General features: G+C 39.1%; 1 protein-coding gene across 6 annotated transcripts in view; it reads right to left on the bottom strand.

Annotated features, from left to right (window-relative positions):
• LRCH1 (leucine rich repeats and calponin homology domain containing 1) overlaps positions 1 to 27,317 on the bottom strand; it is a 191,346-nt gene that overhangs the window by 86,464 nt on the left and 77,565 nt on the right. For all 6 annotated transcript variants that reach the window (XM_045796796.2, XM_045796799.2, XM_087865143.1 and 3 more), the window contains exon 2: positions 12,767 to 12,911. In XM_045796796.2, coding sequence (XP_045652752.1) covers positions 12,767 to 12,911 — 145 coding nt within the window. The remainder of the gene's footprint in view (positions 1 to 12,766; positions 12,912 to 27,317) is intronic.

Raw genomic sequence — 27,317 nt, 5'->3', positions numbered from 1 at the left:
TTTAGCAGATGATGAATTCTGAGGAGTCAATAAGCATCTAAGAGGAACTGAATTTTAAGCAATGGGGAAAATGAGGACGAATGACTCCAGGGGACAGGGCATATATTTGGGACACGAAGCATGGGTCTGAGAGAGAAGACTTAAGGATCAAAGATTGAGTTTTGGGGAATTCTAGTGATAAGGTGCAGAGAGAGAAAGAACATGCAGATAGGGGAATAAAGAAGAGACAGAAAGACACAGAAAGCAAGCAGGAAATCCTGTGACCAAATTCAGGAAGGACGGTGCCATGGTGTCAAATGCTGACAGGAAGTCAATTATTCGTCTACACTACTGAGTGCCTGCTCTGCTCAAGAGTCTGTTCTAAACTCTCAGAAAATATGAAATGGATATGAACCCTAAAACTTAGCCCTTCACAAGATTAGGCAACATCTCTCTGAGCTGATGTCCCACTTTAACATCGGACATTTATTTTAAAAACGCTGTAGCAGCAGGTATTTCCTACCGGGTGTCTCAAGACAGAAGATAAAAGATTAGTGACTCTTAGCAAATAAAGTGAGACTTCCTTTATGGATGCTCTCCTGTAAGGGGGAGCGAAGGAGGCCAGGCTCGTCCTAACAACTCTGTAAACAAGTGTCTGCAGACTTTGGGCCCCACTGTCAATTGCTCAAAGGCTGCCTCTGCCCAAGATTCCAGGCTGTTCTTTCCTCTTGGTAAGGAGGTCACAGTGGTCTCTCCCTGGAAATAACATACGGGAGGGAGGGCCCACTACTCCTAACAGTTTACTTAAGTTTCCGGAAGGTCACCCATTCAAATGCCTGGCCAGACAAAGGTACCCGTGTTGCCCTCAGAGCACAAGCTCTGCCTCTTCAATCCTGCCCCGCCACCCACCGGCACACAGCCTCTCACAGTCTTTGGGACACAGGTTATGCAAGAAGAGTTTCACAATCCCCAGTGAATACCACTGCTTAATTTTTTCTTCTATTTACTATCCTGTTCAAATAGTTCATACAGCTGCACAATTCTCGCATGCAGTGATATAAATGAAATTACTTAGCATATCAGGAAAATCATAACTGATTTTGAAACGGGCAGAAATCACTGCTCGGGGTCTTGTCTAGTATACCCTTCAAGGTTCGCCTGCCTTTCAGTGTCTGAGTTATCTTACAGCCCTGTAACTTGTTGTAAAACCGACTGATAGGAAGGCAAATAATTTTTGTGCACAGAAGCACAGACAAATTGTGATGAGTGTGGCAGGACTGCAAATGATGACAGCCATCCTGCAACCATACATAAATTCATTTCAGCCAGCCCACTAGTGTGTGTGTGTGTGTGTGTGTGTGTGTCTGCCCACGTGCTGAATTCTCCCTTAAACAGGCTATAATATCTTACTGGCTCCTTCGTTAATTAATGAATTATATACAATCTTTGATGGATATTATATTTGTATGAGAGTCCTGATTTTACCTTCTTTTAAAGAATTACCCTTTAACGGGTAATTATTTCAACTATAGGGATGTGGCATTTCAACAATAAAATTTCAGTGCAGACAGTTAAAGACTCTTTCAGCTGCTTCAGACTTCTGGTCAAGGTCATTCTTTTCTTCACTATATAATATTGAGCTCTCAAAACCTCTGCAAAAAATCCTCTCATCCCCTACAAAAAAAGTTCAATCCTATAAAGAAAGGAACTGGGGAAAAGGAAAAAAAAAACTTATAAGCAAATATCACAAAATATGAGCAATTATTTGAGTACTGGCGAACGACTGATATATTGTTTGTACTTTGCATTACTTAATTTTTTCTCAAAAAATTGCATATTTTACTTGATAGCTAATAAATAATAATAAACAAACAAATAAATATTTATATATATTTTAACATACTAAATAAAAAATAAATCAGCTTGGATGGCAGTCTGTGTAACACACTTTGTGCTTTAGTGTTTTCTGGGCCCTTCTGTCTTCTACTTATATTTCATTTTTCCCTTCAATACATATAGTCCATATGAATGACTGGGCCACTGAATATAACATCATGAATGGACATACTTTTTAATCTCATCCTTTTTAGGCATGAGGTCAGTTCTTAAAGGAATCAGTGGGTGATAAAAATTCTTCTAAATTAGTGTTTACAAACTGATGTCCTGGAAGGCACCAGTCTGGGAGATGCTAATAGGCAGGCCTCACAAAAAAAGGGGGAAGAGTTCTGTGTTGCTTGGAGACACACGGTGCAGATTAGTACAATACATGCTTTTGGGTTTTTTGTGTTTTTTTTTTTTGTTTTTTAAGTATACCTATATCCAACACAACATTTTTCCATAGAATATACTCTGGGGAAACAATGTTCTGCTTATTCCTTAATTGATCCAATGGCATCACTGAGGTTAGAAATAAACAATTTTTTTCTCCTATGGAGTCTGGCAGGTAAGTTTTCTCCAGATCTATTATTTTCTATCCATGAATAGATGAATTAATCACTGAGTAGAAGGGGTCAATTTTCTTATGTTATTTTCAAATTCCTTTCTGCCTTGGCTTGCCAAATGGCGTAACAGAAAAACACTGCCTGATTTCATGAGGTGAGGGTAGATATGCTTAGATTAATAGATAACACAGTTCCACATGATCCAACTCTGAAAGCGACCCAAATCTTCTGGTTATTTTCTCACTGTTCAAAGAGATTATCTCATTCCATCTGTCCTGACAGTCCATCTGGTCCAGAGAGTGTAAAGGTGTTCCAAGAAATGGCAAGAGATTAAAAAAAAAAAAAAAAAAGCCTCACAGAATCAACCGCTCACATCACAATTATACCCTTTGTTGCCTAAACATTCAATTCCTTGAATGCTTCTAGATAAAGAACCACAGAATATGTATTTATTCTTGACTTAACTTATCTACCTGGGAAAAGTGCTATTTAGGATTATCATGCATGCTGAAATTCTTGGCTACATTATTTTATCAAGATTTCCCCTACCTGAGCTCTCAGAGCACAAGCATTCCTTTCAGAAGTAGGATAATATTTTTAACATCATATTCTACAATTTTCCAGCTAGGATAGCATATGTTTTTTTACTTTTGAAAATGAAGCCATGCATTTAGATTTGAATTGGGAAACTGAGAAAAAACAATACTGTGTCTCTTTTCACAAAAGTAACTCTTATTTATAAAAACTTTTTTATTTGCCCTGTCACTGTAATTGTCACTAACAAGCAAATAAGAACACAAAGAAAACCAAAGTGAAGTCCTGGCTTGGCCCTTATGCCTCCAGACTGCAGTCAAAACCTACTCGCCTTCATAACGCCCTAATTCCATCTGACCCTCAATTTAAGACACCAGGGAAAGAAGGTATGGAGGATGCTGACAAGACAGGAAAGGCAGAAGTCAACAAAGAAAGGACTGAAGATTAAGAAGTCAAATTCTCATAGGTTCCAGTTTCATGGGTCAAAGGCGTCAAGACTTGTTCCCAACTAATTTTATAATAAAATAACTTAACTCCTAGAAATTCAGTACCAAGTGAAAGTTTGTTTTTAGCTAACCAACAAAGTATACCATTATAAGGGTAAGAGAGTGCATCAGATCTCAGTAATGAGCCCAAATACAGAGTTCTTGTGCTATACACTCCTATCACTGGCAGTCTTTTCAACTGAGCATCCCACGGTACAACAATTTTTCCTGCTTTCAAAGTATTACTGTACTTCCACTTTCAATATGCTTACATGCATTCTCATGTTTGAAAACTGCCCCAAATATAAAGAACTGAGAGCTATATAGGATACTAAGAAATGAGGAAGAATGAAAGATTTGAAGTTAACTAATAGGGAGTACCCAATAAGGCAGAAATCATAGAAAAACAGAGGAAGGGGCAATATGAAAGAAGACAAGGACTAAAATTTTTCTAGGGTTGATGAAAGACATGAATCCTCAGGCTCAGGAAGCAAAACAAAGTTTATAGTTTTGCTATATCAAAACCAAAATAATATACACCTATACGTAACGTAGCAAAAAATATAGAGCAACAAAGATAAAAAGAAGGTATGGGGAGAAATCAAAAGGAAAAGCACGGAAAATTCTCCACGGGCCTAAAACATTTAGACTAGCAAAGGATTTCTCTATAACAAAACAAAGGTCAGAAAACATACTATCTTTAAAATACAATAGAAAAGAACTGTAACTTAAAACTTTACACTAATACAACCTAAAATTTTAGCCAAAGAATTGAACCTTCTTTCAAGAATGAGGGGAAAAGACATTTCAGAAAAATACTGTATTTACCACAAGCATACCATCACTGAATGAACTTCTTAAAAATGCATGTTATAAAGAAGGAAATTGACCCTAAAAAGAGTGAGATGAAAAAGTAGAGAATCTGGTTTAAAAAATATAGATAGAGAGATAGATATAGATATACACACACAAATAAGCATCAGTTAACTCAATTCGAGGTAAAAAGCAAGATGGACCTAAAATAAAGAATAAAAATAATATATAAGTTTGTAGAGGGACACTTAAAATGAAAGCTCTCTACGAACATTATTACTTCAAGGAAGATGGAAGAGGTATTTTTTACCTTTAGAACTTTGGGCTTTTGTAAGTCAAATATTCATGTTACCAATTTACATAGGCAACCTTTCAATTAAAAGTGTAAAGATATAATGACTAACTTCCAAACCAGAGGAAGAAAAAGATTAGAATACATAAAACTTGGAATATTCAATAGAACAAAGGAAAGGTCGGGGGGGGGGAAGGCAATAATAATCTTGATAAAAAAATACAAAATGAAAAGAAAAATGTAAGTCCACATACATACATACTGAAACTAAGGTTGAAAAGTAAAAAAAATGAAAAGATATGTGCGAGCAAAAGCCACCAAAAGTAAGCTAAGATGTAAGTATTAATTTCATATACAATAGACTGTAAGTCAAAAAAAGCATTTTTGGGATAAAGTGAATCACTACACAATGAAGAAACCTGCAGTTTGCAAGAAAGACATATTCTTTTCAACTTGGGCTCAAAATACTTGGCCTATAACTTTGTCTTAAAATACATACATTAAGAATTGATGGAATTACAGGGAAAAAAGCAAATCTACAATCATCCTATTTTGCTTAAAGTGCATCTCTCAGTAACAGATATATATTAAGCAGACAAAAAATGTCTTACGGTAAAGGAGATGTGAGCCTCCAAATTAAAAAGTTATACTTAATGGATTTCCTGGAACCCACATGCAACACTTGGAAGGACATACATTCTTCTCAAGCACACGTGGAATATTTACTATGCATAGGCTATAATGTAAATCTCAACCAATGTAAAGAATCAACATCAAATAAAATATTCCCTAAATGCAATACACTAATATTAAAAATCAATTTTAAAAAGCAACTTTAAAAATATATTCTAGCAAACTCATGAGTCAAAGAAGTAATACTGAAAATTAGAAAAGTTTTAAGAGTGAGTTTAAAAACATGACACATCACAACTTTTAGGAATCAGCTAAAGTGCTACATACAGGGAAATCCACAACCTTAAATGCTCCTATGAGGAAAAAAAAATAGAGATTAATGAATACATATCCCAAACTCCAGAAATTAGAAAAAGAATAAACATATAAGAAAATAGACAGACGGGGGGCGCCTGGGTGGCTCAGTCATTAAGCGTCTGCCTTCGGCTCAGGGCGTGATCCCAGGGTCCTGGGATCGAGCCCCACATCGGGCTCCCTGCTCCACTGGGAGCCTGCTTCTTCCTCTCCCACTCCCCCTGCTTGTGTTCCCTCTCTTGCTGGCTGTCTCTCTTTCTCTGTCAAATAAATAAATAAAATCTTAAAAAAAAAAAAAAGAAAAAAGAAAATAGATGGAAATCTGACAGATAAAAATCAGAAACTAATTGAAATAAAAGATAAAAATCTAAAAAAAGTTGGTCACTAAAATTAAAAGCTGATCTAACCAAAAAAATACACAACCAAAACAGATAAACTTTTAAAAAAATGAATAAAGGAAAACACAAATTCACAGAATCAGGAATTAGAAAGGCAAACCAACTATAGATACAGTAGAAATTTTTAAAATTACAAAAGCCCTCCCCCCTTACTTAAACAGCTAGGCTGGTCTCCTAGACAATTCTCTAACAACTGTTTTTAAGATTATGAAACTGTCCCAAAGGACAAGGAATGCAATCAAGAATTGTTAATGTCAGACAAGATAACAAAAGTGAAAATGCCAGGCAAACTAGAAATGTCATAAAAATAAATTCCACTAATTTCTGTTATTCTTATTTATGAACTGGTGTGGCTGGGGAATAAATCACATTCCTGTCTCCTATCTAAAGTAAAGGGCTGTTGAAGGACCCAAATATGATGGTGTACCAGCTAAATCCTATTTAGCTATTAAGAGGTGATGATGATGACGACGGTGATGAAGAGTATTCCAAAAATCCACACCCTCATCATTGTGTATACCTTCCTTTTCTCTTTTCCTCTTCTTGATGACAGGACTTGTTATAAGACTTGGCAAACTACAGTGTTCTTAGGGTAAACAGAATAAGTTGATTATTGATGAAATGACAATGTTTCAAAGGGTCTTTACCTGTCCAGTTAGAAAAACAAATGTAATTTGCATCTTGTTCATTTGGGCTTGCAGAAAAAACTCTGAGAATTACTATAAACAAAACATCTATATAATCAATTAGGAGTAGGTATTTACCCCATTTTTGGAGGGAAAATCTGCAGCACAAAGATCTTAAGAACTCCATTAAGATGAGAAGCAGAACTGAAAAAAACACATTCTGACAGTGCTCTAGCCATCAAAGCCATAATGTCCCTTTTGTGTCTCTCTGTTCCTCTGTTTAATACAAACACTGATCTAAAACAACGTCTGTGATCAGGTGACATGTATAATGGAAAAATCCTCTTTGGAAGTCTTGCCAAGTATGAATTATACTAAAAGGAATGGAATCTGGTAAGAAATATCCTACTATTAACTCATTCACACTCAGTAAAAGCCATTAGGTACCAATGCCAATGTACATAATTTTATAGGCATTGCAAATTATAAATAGATTGCAATTTTTAGGGACCACTGTCTCTAGGCTCTGCCTTGAAAATGAATGCCCAGTGAGCACACTAGAAAAAACAAGGCTTAACCCATACACTGCTGCTTGTGCAACTAATGACCCAAGGGCCACTTCCAACTATAGCATTCTACAAAAAACATTTGCAAATTTTAAGACGATGTTTCCAAATTCCAACACAGTTCACTGTGTTTTGGTGTCTTCCTGCTGATCATAAAACACAACCTAGCTACCAAAGGCCAGTTCCAAAATATCTCACTTTCCCTTTGAAAATAAAATAAGATCTTCATAAAAGGATTTGGGATAGAAGTTTGTCTTGAATTGAACAAAACTCCTCCCCTTTTCCAGTGTAGGAAGACACCATCTCTTTTCTCACTTTCTAGAAAGAATAAATGCTATCTTACAATTGAGGCTTTCTTCAGAGATGTCAGTGCAAGAAGAGGTGCATTTCTTAGGGATAAAATTAAAATTCTTAAGAACAAAGAAAATTAATTTTTAGTTCACAAAAATATGTAAAATCCATGCTTTCCGAGGCAACCCTCGTAGGCAAGATGCTCTTCCTCATCCTTCAAATAGGGAGACGTTCTTAGGATTAAAGATTATTTCTCAGAATGACCTCCCCCTAAGGAATGTGGGGATACAGGTTACATGGCCATCAGGAAGCTGGCTCTTTCTGCACATTGTTTAGGAGCCAAAAAGGATGCCAGGCTTCAGAAAAAGCATCCAAACCAGATTCCTTTTATGGTGTGATAACATTTTGTTCAATAGGCTGCCCTTTTCTTTACAGGCAATGCCTCAGAAACGACTCTTAAATGTACCGGTAGAGATAGGAGCTACTTTTTTTTTTTTTTAAGATTTTATTTATTTATGAGAGAGAGAGAGTGCAGGGAGAGGAGCAGAGGGAGAGGGACAAGCAGACTCAGCGCTGAGCGCAGAGCCCAACACGGAGCTCTATCTCAAGACCCTGAGACCATGACCTGAGGTGAAACCAAGAGTCAGATGCTTCACCAACTGAGCCCCCAAGGCACCCTAGGGGTGTCTAATGAAAAAGCCAGCTCCCGTTTTCTGTGTCTCACCCTCAGAAAGTAAAACCGCCCAACAAGAGTTCTGGAAGCAGTATGATCAAATGCTGTAAAGAACTCTCATTTTTTTTGCAGCTTCGACTCCTGAACCTCTCTGAGACGTAACTTTTAAAACCTGAAGTCCCTATTCTTAGATTCATGGCACCTCTACGGTTCCAGCCAAGAGTTCTGTTGCTTCAGGTTGTTCTATTTTGTAAGGTACATTTTCTTCATGGGTCTCATCAACAACAACCTCCCCAGCACCTTAAAATAGATTTTAAACTTTGTAAGGCTTTCCTGTGGAGCTCAGGTTCAAAGTGTTTGCTCCTATATAGGAACAGGTCTTGCTTAATCATTTTTATTGTTCTTGGCCACATGTCTGGGATTAAGACACTTTATAACAGGAAGAAACACAGTGGCACCTCCACTAAACTAGCGTGACCTTTCGCTGTGAATACCGAGAAGCAAAGATTAAAAGCCCAGAGCCTTCAAACACAGGCTACATAAACAGCAATAAATTAATGTTTTCCACGGATCTGACATTTCTAGCATGTGGGAAAATGCTGAAGTGTTTTTCACTGTATTTCACAGCGAACAGTTTCATTCTGCATGTGCTAATCAGACCCATCTCTGGTCTAGGACAGGAATGGGGCTTCTGGCACTACGCGGCCATTTGACATTTAAAGATAACGTCTCTGAGAGATCGCATCAGCCGGCAAGCTGTGCAGGCAGTGGCACATCACCACCGCCGCCGCCATCATCTTCATTGTCATCGTCACCACCGTGACCATCACATACTTATAGCCGTTTACTCCGCTGCAATAGCCAATATATCTCAGAGGGTGTGATCAATTTTGAATGTTTGCCGCCAACTCAGCGTAGCTTCATATGGCAACCCTCCTACTTTGAAACATACAAAACTAGTGATTTCCACATGTGAACTATTAAAAAAGAGAAAAGACTAAAAATACTGTGAGGCCATGTTTAATTTTAAGTATAGAAACATGAAATCTGTGAACATTTGAAAAGCAGCTTCTCTGCGCTACCTTATCTCACGGCTCTTGATTCATAGTTAATAGAAATAAGAGGAAAAACCCCTAAGTACCACAGAAGAGAAAGTATCTCCAGGTACTTATTTATAAAACCTGATGAACTTGCCTATTTGTTAAAGCTGTTTCGGAACATGCTATGGTTAATACAGTCTATCTTAAGTGTATGCTTGAAAGCAATTTACTTTTTTCTTTAATTTTTTGAAACTCATAAAGATTTCCCCCGATACATCTAAATTGGTGATAATGTCATGACTTGATTATATATTTCTGTCTAAAACATAAGCTCCTTTTCTTGGCAGAATACCCCATTTATCATAGAAAAAAAAAAAACCGTGCTGAAGACAACTCGGTAGTTCTTCTATGAGGCAGTATGTCTGCAGTCCTGAGTCCCTTGCTTCCTTTTCAAGCAAACGGATTGGCAGCCTCTCCTCCACAGGCTAAAGTTAACCGGAGTCCAACATGCCCCTACACTATACCCAAGAAGAAATATATTTTATTTCGCTGACTTAATTTTCATGACAGGCACAAAAGACCTGAAAAGGCCATAACACCCGATCCTGGATATCGAGGAGGGGACGTATATCATGATCTCACACAAGCACAATATTCTCAATGTCCCGCTGGTCACCAGCTTAAGGGTGGCTGGGAGTGGGGTAGGAGTTTGAGGACAGGAAGAACGCACACGGACACCGCTACCATGCAGATGATATCACTCAGCATGTTACAAGAGCTAACAATTTCATTAGAGGCCACTGGTATTTTCCAGACATTATTACATAACTGCAAATAAGCAGATGTGACAGCCATCTACTATTTTACAAGCTACAATAAATCCTTTAGGCAAATACAACATTCCACTTCAAATCACTACCAAACAGAGAAATAACTCAATTCCAGGAGTCCAATTCTCAGAAGACATGTTCCCACCAAACCCATAAATCAGGAGTTAAAGGCTTTAAAATTGAACCAGGTGACCATCCTCCTGGTTACTTTAAAGCTTGCCATATGTTATTATTTTATGTTACACATTTATACTTACGAAATAAACTTAAAAGAGGTATCAAAAATAATCGTGTGTGTGTGTGTGTGTGTGTGTGTGTGTAGTACCTGTCTTTCAAAGAGTTTAGAGGATGTACCTAAGTTCTTTTTTTTTTCTTTCTTTCTTTCTTAGGGAGAGAGACAGCGTGCATGAGCGGTGAGAGGGGGCAGAGGGAGAGGAGGAGAGAGAATCTTTTTTTTTTAATAATTTTTATTTTGTTGTACTAGTCACCATACAGTACATCCCCAGTTTTTGATGCAATGTGGGGAGAGAGAATCTTAAGCAGGCTCCACGCCTAGCACGGAGCCCTTCACGGGGTTCGATCTCATAACCTTGAGATCATGACCTGAACCAAAATCAAGATTTGGACGCTTAACCAAATGAGCTACCCAGGCACCCCAAGGACATACACGCATTTTTCATATACCCTGATGTAACACCTCTGAAAAGTAAGAGACATGCTTTTTCTTTATTATCTCCATGTAGTTAACAATTCCTTTGAAGAGTCGGGATTCGACACTATAGAATATATCTTAAAGCACACTAATATTAAAGTTGAGATGTGAGCAAAGAAAACAACACAAGATAAAAGTGAACTATATAAAGGGAAGAAAAGATAGAGGCAAACAAGGAATTAAACAGAAAACAACGCTTAAAGAGTTGGGTGTTCAGTAGTCCCTTTTTCTCTTTCTTTTTCCTATGACCTAGGAATTCACCACAAAACTGTTTACAATATACCCACATGGTTCCTCTTCAGCATCGTCAGTCTCCACGATTCTCATCGTTCTTGCCTTAAAGGATCCTGAGACCCACACTTCAATATATCCTTTCTGCCATCTGAAGATAGCAATATTATTCTACTCTCAACTAAGCCCAACATGAAAATCATCACACCAAACCAACTGTATTAGTGCTTTTAAAACATAATATAAATTTTAAGATTAGATTATCTCCCATTTGTAGGATTTTATAGTTCGTATCATCCCAGAAGAGATATGTCATCTATATCCAGAAGTTTCTCATTGTGTATGGACTTAGCATAACAGTACAAAGTTAAATCTTCTTACGTGTTGCATATAGGACTACTGGAGGTGAAAAAGTCATAGCAGGACAGACCTAGGTCAGTAAACACACCAACTGCATATGCTCTTGGGATATTTCCTCTCTGCAGGTTGGAATTAGAGGGCCAATGTTTCAGGGAAATAGTGAACCAAATCCTACAGACACCACTACATTGACGCCATCAGGCATTCCCAAGGTAATGAACGTTCTGCTGTTGCAGAAATAATTTAGACTTATTCAAGGAAACTCAAAATGGTCAGAGGAACTAGAAACCTGGAGAAGTAAAAGTTAGCTATACAAGCCGCTAGATTATGCTAATACTAACTTACATGTTATTCACCAAGAAGAACTGAAGGCCACTTAAAAACACGACTAGGATTTTATTTTTCACTCCCAAGGAGGATATACACACCTAATGAAATGCAGTGGAAACCCATTTTTGACTGCAAAGAAAGCAAGAGAAGACCACAACTTTCAGTGGCCAACTAAAAACAAACCAACCAACAAACCAACCAACAACAAAATAACTGACATTATTATCTATCATAAGTTAATGAGCCGGTTCACTGGGAATTTTGCACTTTGGCATGATTGTTGCACTGCACAAGCCTTGCTAATCAAGTGCTTCTCTTTATTACACACCAAGATAATGCCAGTGACATGAGTAGAGACTTTGCTCCGGCTGGACCTTTGGATCCTTGCTTTCATCGTAGAGACAAATTTGGTATAACAGTTCCTCTCTCTCTCCTGACATCCTGTGCGAGTCAAAGATTTAGGAGACAAGGAACCAAAATCTGGCCAGAGCAGCTGACAGTCACAGCACAAAGTCTAAAACCTAGGCCTTGTTGTAGCTGATTTTCTTAACTTCAGGGCTACTCGGGGGCATTAATATGTTACACTGTGCTGTGCCTAAATAGGGAATCAATACAGACCACTGACCTGTCCTCGGCACATGCTGACCTAATTGAGTGGGGTTACAAAGACAGCAAACTTCCTATCTTGCTGGAGTTGCTCAGTGCTCTTGACTCTTCTCAGATGGCCTAAAGGGAACAGTCTCGGACAATACTAAGTAGCAAATCCAATGGTATAAAAACTCCCAAAGACCAGCTAGGCCCCAATTTGTCACAACCCCCAAGTTCCTTTTTCACTTCCCTTAGCCCTCCTCTTCCAAAAACCACATCAATACATGAAGACAATAAGCCAAGCACCAAAGAGACAAAAAGTATAAATGATGCCATATAAATTATTGTTAAAAAAACCACTAAACCAAAATACCTTGTCATATTGACATTCAGAGAAGTCTAGCAACAAAAACAATATTAATGGCACTACAAATTTATTATGAAAGGTAAGTTTCTAAATAATCTTGTGTTATTTACTTCAAAGGGTGATCAGAAATTGAAAAGAGAAAAAAAACCTGATAGAAATGAAAGCACAATTATTTGGGGGTTTTTCCATTGAATTTGATTACAATCCTTATAAGTCGACCTACCTCAAGTTTAAGTAAGTCAGCATCTGCAGATTAATGATGGCCTCAGGAATGACTCTGATGCAATTATGATACAGATTAAGAATTTCCAGTGATACAAAATGGCACAACTCCATTGGGACTTCGACCAGTCTGTTTTTAGATAAATCTGTGAAGAAAGGAAAGAATGTTTTGTCAATAAATCTTCAACATAATCCAGTACAATTATCAACTATCAATGCTTTTTTTTCTTAACATGTTTTAAAATAAGTATAATCTAAATTTAGATCAGCATTTTCTTTTTTTGTAGCTCTATTACTCCAGGGTTGATTTCCTTTTCCTGGAATATTACCTAGTTCATATGGAAAAGCAAAAATACTGCTAAAACAGTTTTAGCTCTATATTAATTTGTAAATACAGGCCAGATAAAAGAGTAACCGAATCAATATTTACTTTCCATTCTATCTGAAAATTATTTCAAAGTCATTCACCCCTAGGCAAGTATGAAAACTGTATCCTTCAATCTGTCTGAATATAGATCTTTACCATAATATTTATTTAATTCCATTTTGCATTCATAACGTATGTTGTCTCTTGGAACATTATATCCTCTGCAAACACATTACACACATAGTAGATACTAAACAAATACTTCATTCACTGGAATGACTGGAAAGCTACAATGTACAGGACCAAGATAAATCAACTGTGTCTCTCTTAAGGACAGGAAGTGTGTCTGCCACATGACCAGCAATAAAACTGGGCTCTCTTCCCCAAGCTTACCAAAGACCATAACAATGGTGCTCTGCAGAGCAGTATAAACACACATCGTGGTTTACAATAGCACCATCTCAACAATAAAAATATGGAACAGTCCTTAATCTCTAAACCTGGGAATGGTAGACGTAACTGTCAAATACCATGAAACACCAAATATAAAAAAAGAACTACCACTCTCAAAAACAATAACTCAACATTACTGATCATCTCACCAGGAAGGACTCAATCAGTATGACTTCAGGATGTTCATTAAATACCATGTCATATATACTTAAGGAATCACACTCCATTTAAAAAAAAAAGAAAATTTAAATAGATCAATACTATAATGAAATAGAAGTCAAAGAGCTATCCTGACTATCCTTCTGAGAATAAATACATAAATAAACCAAGACAGGCCTAGATGGCTTCAGAGGTGAATTCTAAGCAGGTTTAAAGGGACAGTTATGATAATATTTAAACTATTCCACACAAGGTAAAAGAAGGAAAGTTTCTAAATACTTATTTAAACGGTAAGGTATAATATTGATACCAACACCTAACAAAGAAAATACACAAAAAAGAAACTACTTATGACTCTCCCTTCTACATAAATACTTATGTAAATCTAAATCCTAAATTTAAAAATTAGCAAACAGAATTGAGCAGTACATAAAACGATTAACGTGCTATGAGTAAGTGGGACTTATGCTAGGAATATAAGGATTTTGTATTATTTAAACAATTCACCGTAAAACTAGAGTAAAAGCAAAATAGCACATGATCACCTCTATAGGTACTTAAAAGGTATTGAGAAAATACTGTATTTATTCTTTTTAAAAAACTACTTTATGGGGCGCCTGGGTGGCACAGCGGTTAAGCGTCTGCCTTCGGCTCAGGGCATGATCCCGGCGTTATGGGATCGAGCCCCACATCAGGCTCCTCTGCTATGAGCCTTCTTCCTCTCCCACTCCCCCTGCTTGTGTTCCCTCTCTCGCTGGCTGTCTCTCTCTCTGTCGAATAAATAAATAAAATCTTAAAAAAAAAAACTACTTTATGGAAGTAAATCTTATCTATCATAAAACTGACCTATTTTAAGTGTACAATTAAGTGATGTCTAGCAACTTTACCAAGTGGTACAACATCACCATAAATCAGAACATTATTTTAGAATATTTATATTCATTCTTAATGTAATTGCTCAATAAAAGAATAGTTGGCTATTTCCTTACATAATTACACACACACATATGAGTGAGAATTTTTTTATTTATTACTAAATCTCAAATGACTAGAAATATTACCAATAGAGTCAAGACAAGACATCACTACCACTATTATTACTTATTATTGTTCAGGAGTTACTATCCAATGACATGGGTAAAGAAAGAAAAGAAGAACCAAAATTGGAAACAAAAAGAATTATCATTGTTCACAAATAATATGATCATTTTCCCAGAAAACCCAAAAATATCAACAGGAAAACTATTTCAAAAAAGGTACAGGGTAGAAAATGAGTATGTTGAAAAATAGCCTTCACACACACACACACACACACACACACACACTAGCAAAATGATACAATGAAGGAAACCTAATTTATTATAATAACAAAAGTAAAACATCTAGAAAATCTTAAGAAATAGGCAGTTTATATGAAGAAAACTCTGAAATGCTACTAAGCAATAAAAAAGAAAAGTTACGATTGAAAAGATATTCCACGATTGTATATAAGAAGGACCACATCAAAAAAGTGTCAATTCTCTCTAAGCTGTATGTGTATAATGGAATGAACGCCCAAGTCAAAAACTATAGTTCTAAGAAATATATTTTTTAATTTGCTGAGGTTACAAGTTGACTTTAAATTTCATATTGCAGAATGACGCAAAAAGAGCAAGGTATCTCTCAAAACAAAAGGTGCTCTGAGGGGCACCAGCTCTCTGAGACATTAACAGACACATCATAAGGCAGTATGATGGGCAGGTGGTAAGGTCAGCGGAACAGATTACAAAGGGGTCAAAGATACATATAGAAATAAAGTGTGTAGTAAAGGTGGCATTTCAAGTCAATAGGGAAAAGAGGTAAGGTCAGTAAACGGTTTGGGAAAACTGGATAGCCATCTGAAACAAAGGATAACCTACTTTGCCCCTTTTATCTCAATAAATTCTAGATGAATTAAATTATTAACTTTATTTTTTTAAGATTTTATTTATTTATCTTGAGAGAGAGCACAGGAGCGGAGTAGGGGAGGAGGAGAGGGAGAAGCAGACTTCCTGATGAGCAGGGAGCCTGACCTGGGGCTCTATCACGGGCCTCGATCCCAGGACAGATTCCCAGGACACTGGGATCACAACCTGAGCTGAAGGCAGATGCTTAACCGCCTGAACCACTAGGTGCCCCTAAATGATTAACTTTAAAAAAGTGAACCCAGCTTTCAGAAAGAACGAATTCTCAACATTTGCTGCAACATGGATGGCACTGGAGGAGATAATGCGAAGTGAAATAAGTCAAGCAGAGAAAGACAATTATCATATGGTTTCTCTCATCTATGGAACATAAGAACTAGGAAGATCGGAAGGGGAAGAAAGGGATAGAGAAAGGGGGGTAATCAGAAGGGGGAATGAAGCATGAGAGACTATGGACTATGAGAAACAAACTCAGGGCCTCAGAGAGGAGGGGGGTGGGGGAATGGGATAGACCGGTGATGGGTAGTAAGGAGGGCACGTATTGCATGGTGCACTGGGTGTTACACGCAACTAATGAATCATTGAACTTTACATCAGAAACCAGGGATGTACTGTATGGTGACTAACATAATATAATAAAAAAAAATTAAAAAAAAAAAAGTGAAGCCATAACAGCACTGGGACAACACGTGGGAAGTTTGTTTTTATGATCTTAGAATGGAAAATGTCTTCCTATGAATGGCATAATGCAAGATTGATAAATTCAACGCGATAAAACAAAATTTATAGCATTCTAAAACAAACAAAACTCCACCAAAAACATACATGACAATCAAGGAATGGGGGGCAGGTGGGAAGACCTATAATTCATAAACCCAATAGGCTAATTTTTTATATATAGACAGAGCTTCTACAGTCAGTGATAATGTCTGAAACCCAGAAAAAAAAAAAAGGACAGAAGAAAGGAAGGAAGGAAGGTGGGAGGGAATGGAGGAAGGGAGGGAGGAAGGAAGAAAAAAGAACAGATGGCTCACAGAAAAGGAAATACAAATGGCTCTTAAGCATATGAAAAAATGATCAACCTCACTCACATTAGAGCAAAGCAAATCACAGCTACATGGGATAATATTTTTCACCCATTAGACTAGTAAGTATCAAAAAATTTGATGAACACATTATAATGTAAATGAAGAACATACTAGCAATATCAATCAAAATTACAAATGTATATTACTTCACTCAACCTAGAAATCTTTCTCATCTACAGATAAACTTGTGTGCAAATGACATTTTTTTAACGGGGTTTGAAAGAGCAAAAGATAGAGAGCAAGTTAAATATCGGTGGAGGTCTGGTTATATATTAACACATTATTAATAAATATAAATAAAACTAAAATTAAACCGATAAACAAATATTAGCATAATACTACTGTTTCATGTGGTGGAATGTAATATTAAACACTGTACTTCACAATGCAGCGCGGGTCTGCAGTCATTAAGATGAACGAAGCAGCATTACATGTGCTGATCTCATATGATCTCCCAGACATATTATAAATTTTTGTAGAAGCCTGGCATAGAACAGTGTATATAGTATTTGTGTTTTTAAATGAATATTTACATAGTTGTAAATAGATATATAAGTATAAATAGATTATCCCTGGAAGCTGCAAAAGAAACTGGTAGAAGTAGTTGTTTCTGGAGGAAAGGGTTTCTTGCAGAGAGGACAGGCGTCGGGAGGGAGACCCCCCCACCATAAACCCTGCTGTACCTTTAGAAATGTGAATGCATTGCTTATTTGATTTTGCATCAAAATATCCAAGAAATAGATTCAATATATATATATATATATATATATATATATATACACACACACACATATATATATGTACAAGTGTTATCTATATTGTATAAAAACACATGTGTACATATATGCACAGATACACACACACACACACACACACATATCCTCTACATACAGAATTTTGTTTCATTTTAAAAGAGAGTTAAGAAGCCCGAGCAAACTGTGAAGTCCCATGTTCTTTAATTAAGGGAAATACAGAGGCACCTTCTTTTCATGAATGCTTAGGATCTCAACAGAAAAAAATTCCACAAGTCTCTTGCATTCTTTCTTCCTGAAACTCTTTACTAGACATGGCAATCCTCCTGGGCTACGATGCTGGAAATCTGCCAGAAAACTTTTATGTGCTGCTTCCTTCAGGCTCAACTCAAAGAAAAATTCTACTGAAGTTTCACTGTACATTCATAACGTTACCTTTCCAGAGAACTGCTAGAATGATACCATCAAGTTGAATGTTTTGATAACTACTTTAAATAATAATGTTTTTATTAGTTTCAGCGTCACTAATGCTTTTTTAAAAAAAAAAAAGGATATAGGGTTTGTTTGTTTGTTTGTTTAGAAATGCTGTCATATAACTACAAACTTTTTAAAAGATCATGGGATATCAAATCAATAATAGAAACAGCTCCAATCAGAGAGCAGACCAGTTCTAAATCTACAACCACCTGAGATGTTTGGGAAAGTTTATTCCCCAGGTCTCTGTTTCTGAACAGGTAAAATTAGCGTATATGCAACTGGATGAATTCTAACACTCTTTTCAGATCTAAGATTTCTATGAATAAAAAGTATTCAGAATTCAAGTATTTTCTGTCAAAAGTATTCAGAATCCAAGTGATTTTGTTTCCTCATGATAATCAATAGCAGCAGTTGAATATCACAAAAAGTTATAAAGTACAAACCCACATATAATAAATACTAGCACATATTTTTAACAAATTATTCCTTTTATTATAAAATCTATATTCTTATCAGATAACCTAATTTTTAAAAGTGCTCTGTTTTCAAACTTGGGGACAATGATGCAAGGGTAGGAGAAATAAATTACATAATAGCTTATAAATTAGGCTAATATTTAATTCTGGGCTAAACACGAATAGCATCATTACTAACAGTTGGCTTTACAATGCTAGAATAATGTTTTAATTGATGTATGTGTCTGTTCTCTTCCTTACTACTCACAATACAGATGTTTTATGTTCTCACCCCTTTCTAGGGTCTCCCTCCCCAATCTCCAGATTAGAGGGGGAGCTTTCGCACTTTTCCTTCTCTGTAATTTTCCCCGACAGTCCAACTTTGCATCCCAGAAGCAGGAGCTGCAGGAAGGGCTGCTTAGCGCTTCAAAAGACATGGTGTTAGTCCTGCCTGCTGAGAGAAGCGGAAGCACGCATGGTAACCTAAATTGCCCTCATTGTAAACTGTATCTCATATCTCCCCTTTAATCCTTGTTTGTTTGTTTTAATTTAGAGAGAGAGAAAGAGGAAGACAGTGGGGGGAGGGGAAGGACAGTGGGAGGGGAGAGAGACAGAATCCCAAGCAGGCTTCATGGTCCACTTGGAGCCTGACACGGGGCTCCATCTCACGACCCAAGCTGAAATCAAGAGCTGGGGATGCTTAACCAACGGAGCCACCCAGGTGTCCCTTTAATCCTTGCTTTTAACTGTGTTATTTTCTATGTATTTTTTCAGGAACCCTTTTTCTGAAAGGACTCAGGCTATTCAATATAAACGAAGTTACAAGGTGTAAGCAAAGGGCATCCGCCAAGCCTGAGCCTACACTGCTAGCCGCATGAACAGAAACTCCACGTCCGACTGTGAGTGAGAATTTACCCATGCGTGTGCTTCCTACCATCCTGCATTCATGTTCCAGCTTCCACATGAAAAGGGAAGAAATTTATTACAAAATCTGCACACAGCTCAAACCCTTTCAATGCCTAAATAAAATAAAAACAGTTGCCTAAATCAGCACTGTTCAAGTTAAAATAAAGCTGAAAAGCAGGCCAAAAAAAAAAAAAGCTCTCCTTTCTTATTTAAGTTCATTACCCATATGATAAATTATTGACTTATTTATCAACATACACTCAGGACATGGCTTCTGGAGAAATGAAAAGCACATAGGCTTACTTTTAAGGAGTTTATCATTTGAAAAGTGAGATGAAGCAAACCCAGAAAAGACAATAAGGTAAGACGTTCTACTTGTGCTAAAAAGGGAAAAGGTACATACAAAGAGCTAAAGGCCAGGTGGGTAAACCGCATTACCATCCGTTAGGCACGTCCATTGTGCCACACACTGTACCTGGAGTTTTGCATCTGGTACCTCATTTAAACCACCCCAAGGAGCTCTACTCCCACCATCTGAAGAAATGAGGCTCAGAGAGCCCAAGTGGCTTGCCCAGAGCCACAGAGATAAGCAGTTATACTCACACCTAAGGATGTCTAACTCTAGGGCCTGACTGAGTTCCCTGCGTGAGACCACTCTTTCTCCACGGACCACTCTTTCTCCACGGAACAATGCCAGCAAGACCATGATGTGTCCCTCAGCGAGGTTATTAGGAAGATACGGCAATTAATCTTCACTGCATTTGTATTTGTCCAAAGTGCAATCAAAAGAAAAGCAGCGTGTTCTATGCACAGACCCAGAGGGGAAGACAGTTATAAACATGATGTTCAAAAAATAAAGTACTGAAAACAATATGTCAGCTAATGGGCTAAATTCTGGAAACAGCTACAGGAAACTTGGTAAGTAGAAATCCTGGCCTCACCCATTAATTACGCTAACCCCACGTAAGCACTCTGTTCACTGAAGAGGATAGAACGGGTTTTCAAAGACATGACTTACTTCTCCTCCGTGTCTCTAAGTATCGTTGAATTCTCAATGAACTTTATTATTGGAAGACAGAAAAAGGGGGCAAAAACCAGGCACATGTGCTTTCCTGTGCTTTCCTCAGGCTAATGCAGAAATCACCTTGTATCTTTGAGCGTCCACAAGCACCACGGGAAACATGTCCAGAAGGGCTGAAGTCAGTCTGGATTACGATGTTTTGACTTTGATGACCCAGAGCAGGTAATCCAATTATAAATACTGGGGGATGAAGGGGGGAATGACACACAAGTTTGTTCAAACTCTTTCCTGTTAGTGGAAAACAAAGAAATAAAACAAGGTCTGATCCTTCTTGAAGAAGGAGGAGGAGGAGAGGGGAAAGAAGGAGGAGGGAGGGAGGACAGGGAAGAGGAGGAGGAGGAATAGCAACAGAAGGAAGAAATCTAGGCCTTAGCCGTAATTAAATAAGTAAGAGGACAGTCAGTTCACAGTGCGCACACAGATGTGAGTGTCCTTAACTTGGCCTTGGAAAGGGCAGAGCCATGCCAGAGGCCTGGCCATCCCACGGACTACTACAGACAGACCAACGTGGGGGCAATGAAGGTTCTCCAACCCAGGAAGACAAAAAGAACAAGTACTCATAGACAACAGGCAAGTGTTAAGAAGGCAAATAGAATCTTTGTCTTGCAATACAACCAAAACCAGTCAGGCAAATGGGTCAGGAGCTGTGAAATGACCCAGTAAGGTCTGAGTGACAGGTAAGTAAGCTTTTAAAGGTAGAGATAAATATAGATGAGGAACGTGTGTTAATTTTTATTGTTCACTGTTCTAATTCTGTTATAAAGATACAGAGGTACTTCTATAGTAGTAGAGCTCACGGGCTGGCTATTTTCCTAAATAAAACATTGCCTAGTGTCTCTCAGCCTTGTTGGTACGCTGGAATCACTTAGAAAGTTTTTTAAACCCTCAAGCCTGAGGCCCATGGCCATAAATTTTAGGATGTGGCTCTGGCATCAGGATTGCTTGGTTGTCCAGTTGCTTCCCTCTCTTCTGGGGAAATGCAGTTGAGTAGAGATGATCCAACCCCTCAGGTTCCCTGCCTAAACCAAGCCTGCCCAACAGGTGGCGCTATCCTAGGGGCAGACAAGGGGCCCGAGGAGGAGCCTGATTTGGAGAGCCCACTGGTACCTTTACCATGAATCCTAATTTGGGAAAGCAAACCTGAGCTGATCCACCGTTAACTGTTAGTCACTGAGATTATTATTCTAAATTCCTCCTCAACTAGTTTTTGATACAATCCGACCTGAAAGGGAGTTTTATGTATTATGAATTGGCTATCATCATAGAAATTTAGGGTTTTTTTCCTCATTGATTTCTCACCGTAACTTAGTGAGGCAGGTGCTGTCTTAGCTCTCAGTTACGAGTGGACCCTAAGGCCCAGAGAGGTTAGGTAACTTGCCTGAGGATACAGAACTAGTTAAGTGACAGAAGCAAGAAGGAAACCAGTAGACATGACACTTGGAAAGCTCTGCACTATTTTTTATTCTGCCTCATAGGACTGCAATATAGGGAAAGTCAGTTGTTTATACGGGTAACACTTGCTTAAAAAAAAAAAAAAAAAAAAGATCCATTTCAGATGCCCGACCAGGAGACATTCCCTGACCCCAGAGCCCTGTACTAACAGAAGTGACCTTTGACCAGGCGCTAAATATTTTCTCCAAAAGAAGAGCCTGTGTCACGGGCGCCGCGTCTCCCACCCCGAGCTGGACGCTGTCCCACTCTTGGCTGCGAACCCACCCTGGGGGCTAGCCCTGCACTGCAGGGGAGTGGAGTGGGGAGCACCGCCTCTCTGTGCAAACACAGCCGGGCAGCAAACCGGAACCCCCGGAACCACGTCCTCCCCACGTCCGCTTCTTAATCGAAGCATCGACATGAAAGCTGCACAGCCAGAAATAAAACAATACGTTTTGCCGCGGCCAAAACAAGCTTTGCAGATCCCTAAAATAAAGTAGCCAGATGAATAAAAAGAAGCAGGCGAGGGTGGAAAAACAGTCGATGGAATCTGGTGTGCGGTCAGCACCATCAGCAGCGCGCTGTTGTTTTTATGCGAAAAAGGAAAGTGGTGCCTCAGGAGGAACTGGATGAGGCCAGCAGCCCGGCAGCGACATCCTGAGCCACGAGCCACAGCGGCCGTGAGGCAGAAGCGCAGACAGACCCGTGCAGCCGCCAACCGCTTCGGCAATACCTTGCCCTCCGCTCAGAAGAGAAGGCCTCATCTGGGAAGTTACAGTCGTGCCCAGCTCCGGCTAGACCAAAGGATATATTTTTCAAGCTGAACGATATAAACATGTTATCTGAAAGTTTAATTTTAGATTAGCACTAAGCATGATGTTTCAATAAAATTGGGTCAAATGGGTAGGCTTCACATAGAAATCTAAACTCCTGACCCACCAACTAGAGCTTGGGACCTATGATTTTCCTAATACGGAGGACTGGACGCACTGTGCCTGGCCATCTCCACCCCCTTGCTTGGTGACGTCACTCCTGGGACCACCGTGCAGGGACAGTCCTTAAGCGGAAGCATGGTCTGGGAACACCTGCCCTCTCTGGACAGTCCATATCCCCTCGCACCTAGGCACGCAGGGGTCTCTTTAGAAGAATCTCAGCTACACCTTTCTGTGCCTTCTGAACTTCCTCCCCATGCTCCACAATGCCCCCGGCATCTGACTGCCCCTCACTTCAACTTTTCTCTTGGCACAGACAGCCTAGCCAGCTCCATGACTCAGCACCCATGGGGGTGCTCCCGGGCACCTGCACGTTTGGAAATGCACTGGAGTAAGGGCGTGCTGCCCTAGGCAGTGAGGCAGAGCCCCTGGGCTGACTCATCCTGACTCTGGAGATGAAGCCACCCGATGCTTCCAGGATTAAATGGACAGAAATAATAAGCGGGTTCATGAAAGTTTCAAGACGGTCAAAATCTCAGGCTACATCTCTAACAGATCAACAAAAAATTCTTATCAAACAGTAGAGATGAGTTAAATAATTCCTCAGTATGAGCCATGAGTCTTCCCTGAACACCTATTTAAAGTTTCAACATCTATCTTAACCTCACTCTATTCTACATTTTCTTCTTAGCCCTTAAATAACTGCATCACAAAACATACCATTTATTCATGTATTATGATTATTAATTTTCTCTTTCTTCCTACTAGAATGTAAGTCCCGTGAAGGTTGGGATTTTACTTGGTTCACTGGTATACATTAAGGGCTTAATAAATATTTGTTGAATGAATGGAGTAGAAACGCAGGTTCTTAGGTCAGACAGCTTGAGTTCAAATCCTGGTCCCACCACTCTGCTGCATGGACTTGGAAATAATGATTTAATTTCTCTATGCCTCAGTTTCCTCACCTGTAACATGAGGATAATAACAGTCCTGGCCCCACTGAATTACTGGAAGGATTACATGAAATGATTGATACCTTTAAAGTCCTTAGAGCAGTGCCTGGCACAGAGTGAAGCCCTCTAAGAATAGTCTCTATCATTAGGCTAGCTAACCCTGGGTTCTGAGTATTTCTAGCAAGAAATAATACTGCCTGGGCTGGAAAGGAGCTGAAAACCTAACTGACAAGCTCATGAAGTACACCATAGGCATGAATGCCTCAGGATAACAGCAAATCTTAGATAAAAGAATAAAAAAATCATGTATATTGAGTGAAAAATTTATAAGTTGGTTCGAAGGTTTCCCTTTCCAAGGTTGCAGGAGGAAATAAGAAACAGAAATTAATTTTGGTAAATGCCAAAAAGCATCTAGTGACAGATTAGACTCTTGGTGCGGTGATTTTATTAGCGGATGATACCCATTAAGCCCACAAAGTACCAAAGAGGTAATTACATGTACGTGGCCTTTTACTAACAAATGCATTACTGAAATGTTGACAGCAAAAACTGATTTCTTTATTGTGCCTCTCCTATCCAAAGCACAGGCAAAAAAAAAAAAAATCAGATTATAGATTTTTAAAAGACCAGCACATATATGGGCGGGAGTGGAGGAGGGCAATGGATTTCCTGCCCCAAAGTATAATCATTTCACTTAAAGAACTTCTAAAAGAGGCTTTCTACTCTTAAACACAATTCTAACAAATGCTATTATTAACTGTTCCAGCCCCACAGCATTTTAGAAACAACAAGCACATAAGGAAAAGAGAAACAGCCGTAAGAAAGTACACTTCTTACAAGGAACAGTAACGAACAGTGAAATCGACCTACATGTTAAATTTTAAGTATTTTTAATTAAAAACTTTAAGAGGCAATGCCAGGACCCCCCTAAACACTACAGCACAATGCGGCTGTGACACAAGAACATACTAACAACTCCCAACGATCCAGCGATAGTCCATCTATTCGAGGATTAAACTAGGTTTAAAATGTTCTGTTGAAGACAGGAGGGAAGTGTGTAAGTAATTCTTTTAACGTTCTCCCATAAAGTCACTCAAAACAAAAACATTTTAGGTGGTGACAGCCTCTCTGTGTCATGACCCATCGCCTGGCGACTCTGCGGAGCTAAGGCTTCACGGCACCACGAATCATTTCCCATTTGCTTAAAGGCAACTTTGGGCTCAGAGACGTAATCAAAACAGCCCATCGACCGTAATCATCTTTAAAATGGGACATACTAATTTGAAGGGGAAATACTAATTTTCTTATAAAACATGAATGCTTTAAGCAGCCTAATTTGCAACATTCAAAAGGTGGGACCAGCCCAAATGTCCACCAAGGGATGAATAGAGAAGCAAAATAGGGTGTATACACACAGGGCAATAGTATTCGGTCTTAAAAAGGAAGGAAGTTCGGACACGTGCTACGATGTGGATGAAACTTGAGGACATTTTGCTAAGTGAAATAAACCAGCCACAGAAAAGACAAATACCGTATGGTCGCACTCGTAGGAGGGGCTTCACGTGGTGAAACTCATAGAGACAGAAAGTAGGACGGTGGCCAGCTGGGAGGCGGAAGGAAGAGCTACGTGTAGAAGCTACACAGATAGAAAGAGTCCAGTGGATGGATGGCGGTGACGGTTGCACAGCCACGTAAGCGCACCGAACGACACACTGAAACACGGTTAACGTGGTAAATGTTATGCTGTATGTTATTTTTATAACAGTTAGAAAGAAATGAATTTTTTTCCAAAATGGTCACAAAAGACAAACATTATCCTGGAACATAAAATTCCCCAGAATGCTAGAAATGACTAACCCTATAGGGGCTGGAAGCCTGAGAGAAGGGGGCAGCTCTGGAGAATGACACAGGGACAGTGTCATGAACAGTGTCATGCCACTCTGTGACCAAGCACCACATAACAGTTTTCTCTAGCTCCATCCATGCATCTGTAGATATGCACCCCCACTTGCCAGGGTGCCAAGCATATGTGCTCGACACAGTTGTCCTCCTCAGTGTTGGGGAGAAAAAGTGATGATGAGTACGAAGCAGCAGCACCTGGAACTCAACAAAAGACGATTAAGAAGGAAAATATAACTAGGACAGCTCCTGCTCTAACAGTCTCACAGCACAGAAAGGAAGAGCCCTGCCTTTCACAGTAGTGAGGTGTGAGAACAGGCACCACAGGAACAGGGGTCCCCGGGGGTGCAGAGAAGCCCAAATGAGACACTGCATGGGACTCTGCTGGGAACAGGGCTCCTGAGCCCCAAGGAAGGGAACAGGGAGAGTAGGGGGCCGGCAGCTGCTCAGGTGCTGTGAGGGGAGGGCAAGGACTCCAGGTTCTCTGGGCTGCAGGAGGGACAGCTTTTCCTGTGTGGCTCCTGAGCTCAAAGGCCTCTTCACTAAAGCACGTGGTCAGTATTTAAAATGTAACACACAGTTTGTTGCCTGACCAGTCACTTAGCAGCCAGTTCCTGGGTAGTCTGTGTCTCACCCTAACTTCAGGAAAACTAGTTGCTAGTCAATAAGGGGTCTCGCAAGTACTGCAAGAGGAGTCATCTGGGGGAGGCAAAGGAAGTGAGTCCCAAGGGCTCTAAGGAGCATGGACTTCGCGCATGCCCAAACTCACATTAGTGTGCTGGAGTCGGAGTCAGGGAGGGGACTCCTTGTACGCAGGCGGGGGAGAAGAGAGAGGAGCAAACTCAGAACTCTATGGTCCCAGACTTGCCCGAGTTTTATTATCATTCCAGGCTCACTATCAAGAATGAAACAATGTGCTGTTCTGAGTTGATGATTACATAAATACTGAAACTCTCAACCATAAGAGAAATGTTATTTGCTGGAAAGAAAGCCCTTTCTCCTAAAAATGACCAATCCATAAAGTTTTTCGAGGATTTTTACCTTTGTTGGAAGCTTTTGAAATCAAATATACTGTGAAATAGTCTATTTAATTTTAGTTCACCATAACCATCAGATTCTTTTATTATGTTCTTCAAAAATAGCAATAAAACCATTAAGAAAAGTGAATACTACCCCCAAAGATAAAGAGGATGGAGTGCTTTTGTAGTTTACATAGCACTTTCACATGTATTATTGATTTGGTCTCACTTATTAAAAAGAGCCTTTTAGGGGCGCCTGGGTGGCTCAGTCAAACATCTGACTCTTGATTTCCGCTCAGATCATGATCTCAGGGTTGTGAGATCGAGTCCCAAGTCAGGCTCCACGCTGGGTGTGAAGCCTGCTTAAGATTCTCTCTCTGACCCTCTCTCCCCCCCAAAAAGGAGCCCTTTAGAGGCAAATCAAATATTACCATTTTTTTCTACAATTTGGTAAATAATCTCAGGCATGAGGCCATGTAAGATCTTTCATTATCACAGATAAGATTACTGACCCTCCTGGAGACTTTCTAAATGGCATGGAAATGTGTTGGTACATTTTAAGAGAGTTCTAAGACAAAGAAAGGAATCTTTCCTTTTATTAACTATGAAGGAAACCGCAGCTCCGCTAGCCAGACAG

Source organism: Ursus americanus, chromosome 10 (genome assembly GCF_024610735.1).
Source record: "Ursus americanus isolate L20-20 chromosome 10, mUrsAme1.1.p, whole genome shotgun sequence".
Classification (NCBI taxonomy): Eukaryota; Metazoa; Chordata; class Mammalia; order Carnivora; family Ursidae; genus Ursus; species Ursus americanus.
The sequence above is the reverse complement of the archived record's forward strand: the minus strand, read 5'-3'. Positions and strand labels throughout refer to the sequence as shown.